This window comes from Lissotriton helveticus, chromosome 8 (genome assembly GCF_964261635.1).
Source record: "Lissotriton helveticus chromosome 8, aLisHel1.1, whole genome shotgun sequence".
In the NCBI taxonomy this organism is placed as follows: Eukaryota; Metazoa; Chordata; class Amphibia; order Caudata; family Salamandridae; genus Lissotriton; species Lissotriton helveticus.
In genome coordinates, this window is record NC_136069.1 from 1,032,418,256 (window position 1) to 1,032,428,295 (window position 10,040).

At 47.7% G+C, this 10,040-nt stretch overlaps 1 protein-coding gene across 1 annotated transcript in view; it reads right to left on the reverse strand.

Moving 5' to 3' along the window:
* Positions 1-9,431, reverse strand: part of PRPS2 (phosphoribosyl pyrophosphate synthetase 2) — a 188,012-nt gene extending 178,581 nt beyond the window's left edge. The window contains exon 1 of the mRNA XM_078657869.1: positions 9,053-9,431. Coding sequence (XP_078513995.1) covers positions 9,053-9,174 — 122 coding nt within the window. The 5' untranslated portion in view covers positions 9,175-9,431. The remainder of the gene's footprint in view (positions 1-9,052) is intronic.
* Positions 9,432-10,040: the final 609 nt, after the last annotated feature.

A 10,040-nucleotide genomic window follows, 5' to 3' on the forward strand; every position in this document is an offset into this window, starting at 1 on the left:
CCACTCATATTACTACGCGGGATGGTGGCGGCGAGCCAGGCGGGGGCTGTGGTACTGGTGATATGAGCAGTGCTAAGCTTGGACTGTGGGTCTGAACCCTTATATTCCTGCCTGAAGTGCGCTGGATGATGGTGTACCCCTTCCATTCCGGACTTGTTACCTGGGTGTAGCGAAGTGGTCTGAGAGCACTTTGTACGGAGGGATGGCCTGCGGCCGAGTGGAGGCTCGCTGAGCGGACATTTAAGTTAGTGGTGAGCCCGAGCGCTATTGCAAGCTTCTTCTCGCTGACAAGGTGTGAGGACAAGACGACATGGCAACCAAACCAGAATCGGACAAGCCGGTGCCACGATCTTCCAAGGGCTATAGAATTGTCCAATCGAATAAACTGGACCGGTGCGCCTTGCCAAAGGGGTCCCCGGTGGAGTTAAAGATGTCATCGCTGGTCGGTGAAGAGAACGTGACCGCCCCTATTGGACCCAGGCTGACAGATCTTATGGCCGCCAATAGTGCAGGCGGCGTTGGCCCAGAAGATGGAGGCCTTAGATTCCAAGTTAGATTCGGTCACGATTGAGATGGGGCTGCTTTGGACGGACCTAGCAAAGATCAATAAGAAGGTCAAATCAGTCGAGCTTAAGACCAATAGCTTAGTCGATGATGTGAGCCAATTGCAGCGAGAGGTGCGAGACCTCCAGACCTCGAAGGCTCTTACGGATCGCAAGCTTGACTACTACGAAGGGAGGGTTCGACGGAATAACATCCGAATCCTTGGAATACCCGAGAAGTCAGAGGGCCCGACTCTGGACCTGTTTGTCGAAACTCTTATTCTTAAGCCTAAAGGTCTCAGCAACTTCTTTGCAGTTGAGCGTGCGCATAGGGTCCCGGGAGGTGGACCACGACCGAGGGCTCCACATCGTCCCATGATTGCAAGGATCCTGAATTTTCGAGACAGGGATGTGATCCTGCAAACTGCACAAAATGGTCCCCCCTTGAAGTACGAGAATGCAACCCTTTCCTTTTTTCCAGATTCTACCCAGATGGTTCAAAAACAGCGACAAACAAATATACGGGGGGTCAAGGGGGAATAATTTAACGACCTGTCGACTCATGCCCCTAGAAACACGATAAGAAACACACGGAGAGAAGACCAGGTCTAGGGTGGTGTGGTGTCCAGGATGGTGAAAGTGGATCACGCGGGAAAACGTGTGAGCAAAGGATTGTCCTGATGAAAGCTAGAGTAAACACTCTTTTTAGCTGAAACTAGTCGACCACTTCACACAGCGCAATTATGTAGTTTCACTCACTTACTACTAAGCGCACCTTTTAATCTTGACACCTATACATTTTCTTCAGTTTAGGTAGTCAATTTTAGCAAGCACTTTCTCTAGAGCACTGCACTTTATCCAGATTGTTTTGAGTACGATTGGGCCGGAATGTGGTGCTGCATTTTCTTGTACCGTCGTTTGACGATATAGGCGGTACATGGAGCGACCACTAGAAAATCCCATATGATGATATACCACCACATGGGTGGTCTGATGGTTCTTCTGGCCTAGTCAACACTCAATCCTTTGCTCACACGTTTTCCCGCGTGATCCACTTTCACCATCCTGGACACCACACCACCCTAGACCTGGTCTTCTCTCCGTGTGTTTCTTACCGGTTCAAAAACAGCGTCAGAATTTCCTAACGGTTAAAAGGAGACTGAGGGACAAGGGACTAAAGTATGCAATGATGTTCCCAGCCCTACTCCAAGTGGAGCTCAAGATGAAGGCCTGGTTCTTTGACAATCCCGAGGTGGTGTCGGATTGGTTGGACAGTGTAATAGCAGCTGACGAGGAGGAACACCGGGACGACGCAGAAGATCAATAACCAAGAGTGACAGTGTTCCTGGGTTGAATGGCGGGTTGTTGTTATTGGGGATGGTATGGATACGTGATTTTTCTCTTGATCGGCTACGTCTGTATAAGTGTAGCCCTACGTCGACCTTAGATGGGGTATCCGTGATGGAGCAGAGGGCGGGAGATGGGCCGAGTGGGTCCTCCCTCTATTTTCTACTTCGTTACTTGTAGGTTAGTGTTGGGGTAAAAAGGGGCGACAGGCACACTGCTAGTTGGGGATGTGTGTTGGCGTTAGGCAGGGGTGCAGGGTGGGGGGTGGGGGAAGGGGAACGGGGGGAATGTTCGTATTATTGTATGTCGCATCATTAGCGAATTATTTCATTGCTTTTATGTTTTTTGTTCAAGGCATCGAGTTACTATGTAGCATTTATGTGTAGCAACGATCAGAGGATTGTCACTTCCTTTTGATGTATGACGATGGGGGTAGGGAACTGGAGGTATTGAGCTGAAATGTGAATGGGTTTGGGGATAAAATTAAACAAAGTGTGGTTTTGCAGTATCTTAAGCGTCGGGCACCTGATGTGGTCTTGCTCCAAGAAACACACTTGGTGGGTAATTCCTGTAAGGCGATGCATAGAATGGGGTACAGGTTGGTGGCCCATGCTGGATTCACATCAGGTTCCAGGGGGGTGGGCATTCTCATTAGGAAGGCACTTCCGTTGGTTGTTGACTATTTTTGAGGATGACAGAGGCAGATATGTTGGGGTGACGGTCGTTGGGAGGGGCAGGTCCTTGCCCTATTGTCGGTGTATGTTCCCCCGGGTATGCAGCCCGCTACCTTTGTTGACTTAGGAAAGGTTCTTGTTTATCTGCCAAGGGGGTTATTGGTATTGGGGGGAGACTTTAATGCGGTAGTTTCTGGAGTTCTGGATAGGCATCCCCAGCGTGACACGGGCGTGGCCAGAGATGGTTGCCCGACTTTCTTGATGCTATGGGTTTGGTGGATTATTGGCGACTGCTCCACCCGGACCAGAGGCAATACACATTTCACTCTGGGGCCCACGGTAGTCTTTTCCGCTTAGATTACGGTTTAGTGCCCACGGCCCATGCATCTTATGTTGCTGAGGCGGTTCATCTCGCAAGGGGCATCTCTGATCATTCCCCACTCTGGTTTCGGTTCAGTATTACGTCGGGATCGGCGGGTAGTGTCACCCCTATTAATCCATGGTATATACGTAACCCCAGACTGTGTAGAGATCTTGTTATGGCTCTAGAGCATTATTTTCTGGATAATGAGGGATCAGTGTCCTCTTCTGTTTCGCTCTGGGAAGCTTTTAAGACGGTTGTCAGGGGTCAAGCTCTGTCGTTGATAGCCGGTACGAAAAAAGAGAGGGACAAAGATGTTAAAGCAGAGGAAGATAGGTCGCTTGGGGGTGGACCTGGAGCAGGAGGTAACACGCGCCAGTCTGCATGTCCTGACTCTTAAACAACTTTACTATAGATCTCTCGTCACAGATAATGCCAGTGCCCTTAGTAGGGAGCAGCAAGGCCGTTTGTATGACCTTGGAGATAAGGCAGGGAAACTCATTGCCTAGCTTGACAAAAAGGCTAGGGCGGATCGGGTAGTCCCAGAGCTTGTGACAGCTGGTGGGGCTCGGCTTACAGACCCCCCAGGATATTGTGGATAGCTTCACGGCATATTTCCAAACAGTGTATACCTCGGTCTCGGATCGACCGGAGGACTCCCCCTATCCCGGCACGATTGAGGCTTGTGCAGTTGAAGATATTACACAGGATCTATGTCACGGGCCACGCCTAGTTCAGATGGGGCTGTCTGAAGCAGGTTTGTGTAGACGGGGTTGTGGTCTCGTAGGCACGTTCCTCCATATCCTTTGGGAATGTCGATGTATCGCAGAGTACTGGGGCAAGATCCACAACACAATGCATGAGGTTTTGGGGGTAGCATTGATGCCGGAGGCGAGGAGGTGCCTCCTTATCGTCTGGGAGCCCACTGATCTTATCTTGGCACAGACGAAATGGTCCACACTGGGCTATATGATAGCGAAGAGAAATATAGCTCAGCTTTGGGGATCCGAGCGTACTCCAGCCCTGGAGGGATGGAAAGAGGACCTGGATTGGTGTATGTTTCGTGAAAAGACTGTTTTCGTAGCAAGAGGCCGACCTCTAAAGTGGGCGTCGGTGTGGGGGATCTTGGAATCAATACAGGGGGAGATCTGTGAGCCGCCTAGAGATTCTGTATTTGATATTTCCCCATCCCCGTGAATCTTTCGATCTGTATGTATCTTGTTCCCTATTCCCCCCCCCCCCTTCCCTGATAAGATGTAATATGAGGTGGAAAAGTGTTTCCTTTGTATTGTGTTTCTATCTGTGATGCCTTGCGTTAATAAAAAGAAATATAAAAAAAAAAATCAAACCTTCGGAATTCTGGAAAGCCAATGGAGCCTTTCAAAGCCAGCAAAACTGACTAATACATTGGTAATAAAACCTGTGATATATAGCACGTACAACCCTGAGAAAAACAGTATTAAACACTACATTAAAAAAAAATCATAGTTATGCCTAGATACTGCAAAGAAATTACAGCACAGTCCCATGTTCCAAGGACACATTTTGTAATAAGCCCTAGACTCAACCCGAATTCAGTTCAATGCAATATAAAACATGACCCATATAGGTAATTCACTCGGCTAAAACCTATGAAACAGGTCTGTTACTGCATATCTGAAATTGCTACTTCAACAACACGGAAAGGGTGTCTTTAATAGACATGTAAGGCTAAACACGTACTCTGGTGTTCCTCGAAAATAATTTCTCTACATATTAAGCCCAGAGCAGCAACCACAGTTACACACCTGCATCTGTCAGAAGAACACTACAGCAATCACATTTCTGACTGATGCAATAATGTACGCGTTACATTATGAGGTACTGTAGAATACAACTAAATATATTCAACGACATCTCCTAGGTATCTCATCAATAAGTCAGTCATTGATGTTGGTGGGCATCTAAACATTTTAAAACTGAAAGATACCCAGTACAACAGTCAATCTCTAGTGTGTTACTTACAAAATAGTCATGCCAGTGTTGGTCCGGCGAACACCGTAAAAGTTATTTCAGAACATAATTAGCTGATGGTTTCAGTACCATAAAGCCATGGCTACTGAAAAGCAAATAAATGCTTGTTTTGCTACGAGTCAAATTAACTAGACAGACTCCAGCTGCCCTGAACAAATAAACCATTTGTGAAGTTGCTGACCTCAGCGCCTAGTAACATGAAAACAATCTAGGCAAAGGATAGGCACAATCGGGGATTAAAAAGCGTCCTGTGCCCCTCAGGTTAGACATCCTGAGGAGGATGGTCTCATTGAAGACCTGGTACCCCACTGCTCCCTAGGATGTGGGTTGACTGGCTCCATGTGTAAAAAGAACAGATGGACGGAATGCTAAACAATGCAAACATTCACCCCCAGTCAACAGATCTGGGTTTAATCCATTGTTTTTGTGCCCACCAGGCCAACCTAGTTTGGGCCTAGCCATATGTAAACCAGTCTTCCCACTTAGGGTGACAAATGCAAAAAGGGCAGAGGGTATGCTTAGACGTGGGTCCAGTGCTCACCATTACACTGGAGCCAAGCTAGCCTGGCTGATATGGGGCGATACCCCGAAACCAGTCCCAGGATGCTTGTTTCTGGTCCAGGGGGGTCCTGGACTGTTCCCAAGGGGAGAAGGCGTCAAGTCGGATTTGTACATCGCAGGGTCTAAACTAGAATGGCATGGGGTGCAAAAAAAACAACAACAAAAAAGATTTAGGCCAAAATATCTGTACTGGGGGTGAATGTTTGACATGGTTTAGCATTCCGTCCATCAACTGTTCTTTTGGCATTTGTTGCCCTAAGTGGGAAGGTTATGCCCAGACGTGGGTCCCGTGCTCACCATGCCAATAGGAGTAATGTTAGCCTGGTTGATGAGGGGGTAATACCACGAAGGCAGACCTAGGTTGCTTATTCCCGGTCCAAGGAGGATCTGGTCTGGCAGTTCGGGCTTGACTGTTCCCATGGGGCGCAGTGTCAAGCCTGATTTGCATATGGCTGGGTCTAAATTGGAATGGCCTAGTGTGCAAAAAAACTATGGATTTAGGCCCTGATCTCTGAACAGGGGGGGGAATATTTACATTGTTTAGCATTCCATTTATCAATTGTTCTTTTTGAATTGGGGCCAGATGACCACATGCCATTAAAAATATCAGAAGAAACAGTAAGTGAGGAACGTTTGTGTCACCGCACATGGCCGATACTGTGTGGGTAGGTCTGGCCACACTGGCAGTCCATTGTCTTTCGTGCATCTGAGTGCTGTCCGAAAACTGAAATGGCCTGAATTCCAGTACCTACCTACTCAGGAGCAAGGGAGGAAAACGTAACCCGAATATTTGTAAAGCGCACATTCACCCTCTGGGGCTCCTGAAAACAAGTTTCCTGTTACCCAATTCATTGGTATTCGTTTGGACAACCACAGAAGTATAGGACCTGCAAGATTACAACCTGTGAGCATAAGGCCAAACAGATTCCAGGAGAGTATACATTAGACCACTGAGCACAAAATGTATACAGCTACCTTTGCAGGACCACAGACCCCGGGCATTTTTCCTGCACAAGAATTCTCCTTTAAGCCTAAAGTTATCAGGCAATTTGGTAGCCTGGGTGATATTTTAAGCACAGCCCGATTCCTAGCAATGGGTACATTTTTAAATGTTGATTGGGCCTAGAATGTGCAGAATGTCCAACAGCGATCTAATGCATTAAGACAGAGAATAAATCAGTGGGAAGAGGGCACCACATACAGAACATTGTTGTAAACTATTCAATGACAGAGTCTCTTGATGGATAATGCATATGCCCCCTCAATGGAATAAGGATCTATGGGCTTACCTTAGAGCTTGGCGGACAGGAACACAACAGACTACCATGACCACCAAATTCTGTTCACGTGTCTCATTTAGAGAAGGGGGACCCTAAGCTTTCAGTCTATGCAGCCTCTCCCATTAGCTCTGTCGTCAGAAAGCTTTCTGCAACATAGTGGGGGCCATTGAGGCACAACATTACACTGTCCACCCTATTTAACAGATCTGTGTTTAATCCATCATCATTTTGCTTGTCATGTCACCCCAGTTTGCACTCATCCATATGCAAATCAGTCTAATCCCCATGAGAACAGTTCAAGTCCAAACTGCCAAGCTAGGTCCTCCCTGGACCAGAAACAAGCATCCTGGTACCGGTTTCGGGGTATAGCCCATCATCAGCCAGGCTAGCTTGAATCCAGTGGCGAAGCGAGCAATGGACTCACATCTGGGTATACCCTTAGTCACTTCGGGCACACATAGCAACACCCCAAAATAAAATGGAGGGAGTGGCGAAACTTTTTTAAACACTCACCCCAAGTCACAGATATACGTTTAATCCATTGTTATTTTGCTCGCCCTCTAGCCCCAGCCATATGCAAATACCAGTCTTAGCCCTGCTCCCCATGTGAACAGTCCAACCCGAACTGCCAAGCTAGTCATCCCAGGACCGGAAACAAGCATCCTGGTCCGGTTTCAGAGTATCCCCTCATCATCAGCCAGGCTAGCTTCAATCTAGTGGCACTAGGAACCACTTCTGTGCATACCTGACGCACTTAGGGCTACAACAGCAAAAGGAACAGATGCCGGACGGAATGCTGATAAAATCAAACATTCACCCCCCCCCCCCCCAGTCACAGATCTGGGTTTAACAATCGTTTTTTTGCTCACCAAAGCGATATGCCATTGGTAGTGCAAAATACTGGGGTCTGCAAGGGAAGAAAGAAATAATAATCAAAGAACGAAGTTTCAGGGTGGGGGGAGTGTTTGGGATAATATTTATACTTTGGAGTAGTTTAGGCACAGCGGCGATCAGAATTTTTCATGCATTCGTTTGGTTAATTATGTTAATGTATTTCCATGAGAATTACTTTACATAACTACAAACCGGTCTTAAGTGACATTTTATGCTATTAATGGTTTGTGGTATAGCGTTTTATTGCACGAATACCAACACAGTCGGCAAAAATCTAGGGAAAAGTCTGCTTTTGAAGTAAAAAGGAGCAACAGTGAAGGGATCCGGTCAGAACGCATGGCATGTCCAGCGTTAAGTGGGGGAGGGTCAGCCGCCAACAATGTTTTAACTCCAAGCCGGGAAAGTCCGAAAGGGGAGGGGCGTCCAACTTAGCTAAACTTTTGGGCAACCCTGTCCACACTATGGCAAACATGCCTCGGTCTTTAATGCACCGCCTAGCCTATGGAGGCAACTCGCGCCGAAAGAGAAAAATAATATTTTTATATTCACCTCCCAAATAAACGTCATAAGTAAGGCCCTGGCTACGTGCATCATCGATGCCGCACTTTAAAGGGTCGAAACAAGCAATGGCGGGAGAGTGGAACTTAAAGGTCCAGTTCGCGCCGGCCCTTCACGGTACACCGAAGGTCAGGGTAGAATACATTTCGGAGCCAGTTAGATGTTGCACGCCAAATATATTACAACTCCCTGCGCCCAAACTAGACACACACCACGACGTGCCTTCCTTCCTGCAGACGCCAAGCTCAAATCAGTACACAACCACCACGCTTAGCAAGAGAAAGGCAACACGGGGCTTCACCCACACACCCCCAAGTGTTAGTTCTGGGAGCCATAACGCAAAAGATGCATTTCCGTCAAACTGTTATTTCCTACATTGTTAAAACAAACCGCCTAAGCCACAAGAAATGTATGATCTTTGGACTTTTACGGGTGACTGATAAGACATAACCCCAAAAAGTTCAAGTCAGCATAGATCAGTGACCCTCGCCCTCCAATAAGTACCAACGTTTCGTGAGCTAGATCAAAACAAAAGGTTTGAACTTAGCTGTGCCAAAGACCCCTAAATGGAAAAATAGTCACCCATCATGCACATGTTGCGCCCTCGCTTGCCCAGCCCGAAACGCTCTTTTTGACCATCTGTTATTTTGTGTTCTTCAAATTCTCACCCATGAAGGGTGCGCTGCCTTCCTCGGGCGGCTTACTTCAAGGAAGGTGGAGACAGCATGGCAAGCAGCACCCTCTCCAGCCATTCCCGCCCTCCCAAGAGCAGTCACCCGGGCGCGAGGGATTCACGTCAACAAGCCCGCTCGCGCTGCTCACCTGGTCTCCTGATTGCTGAACTTCTTGGTCACCACCTTGCCCAGTTCCAGGCCGAGCCGGTCGGCCACCTTCTGCGAGAGGTCCTGGTGGGAGCTGCCGCTGAACAGCACGATGTTAGGCATTGTTTCTCGCGGGAAGCAGGAGGACAGAGAGAGGCAAAGGAGAGCGGCGGACAAGGGAGGGGCGCGGTGTTACTTATCTTTTTTTTTTCCCCTTATAAATTTATACTTTATTTTGATTTTTGGTTTCCCCTCCCTTTCCTTTGGGTTCTTTCTCTCCTGCTGCTGCAGCTCTTGCAAGCCCGTGTCACGCGGCGGCCATGGAGCTTGGAGAGGAGGGATTTAAGGTACCGGGAGGAAGTGATGCTTTCATTTGCTGTGCGATTCCCTCCCACAGCCACTCCCATTGCACACCCACTGCCCTGCCCCTTTCACTCCCTGCTCTTACCTTCCATGCCATAATACCTTACGTCACGACGCTGCGCTGGAAAGAACATCGATATTGTGGCATTAAATGCTCATAGTATATAATATAATGCAGGATTTTGTAAAACCGCTGCGCTTTCAATTGAAACGGAAACTTGTGGTTGTTGTTTTGCTATTTACCCTAGTCGGCAGGAAGTGCTGCCGTATTTCGACCCGTATTTCGACTCAGCTCTTTAAATAGACAGCCACGGTCACTCGGTATCGGCACTTTAATTTTGAAGAGCGATAACTTGCACTTCTCCTAAAAGGACCAATGGATTTAATGGGAGAGTAACAGCACTTTCAATAAGAAACGGGTACTCTGGAATAGTGAGTACCTACACTTTTACTTCCCTGGCCGTTATTACGGCTGGCATTCTCCGATCATGTTAGGTTCTAATGAGCTTTAATTCCTGCAATGGAAGTGTTTGGGTTCCTCAAAGTTTCAGGGGCTTGTGCTGAGCAGGGTAACCCCCTTGAAAGCACATTCTCGGCAGTGATTGTAAGGATTCAGGACAAAAGGA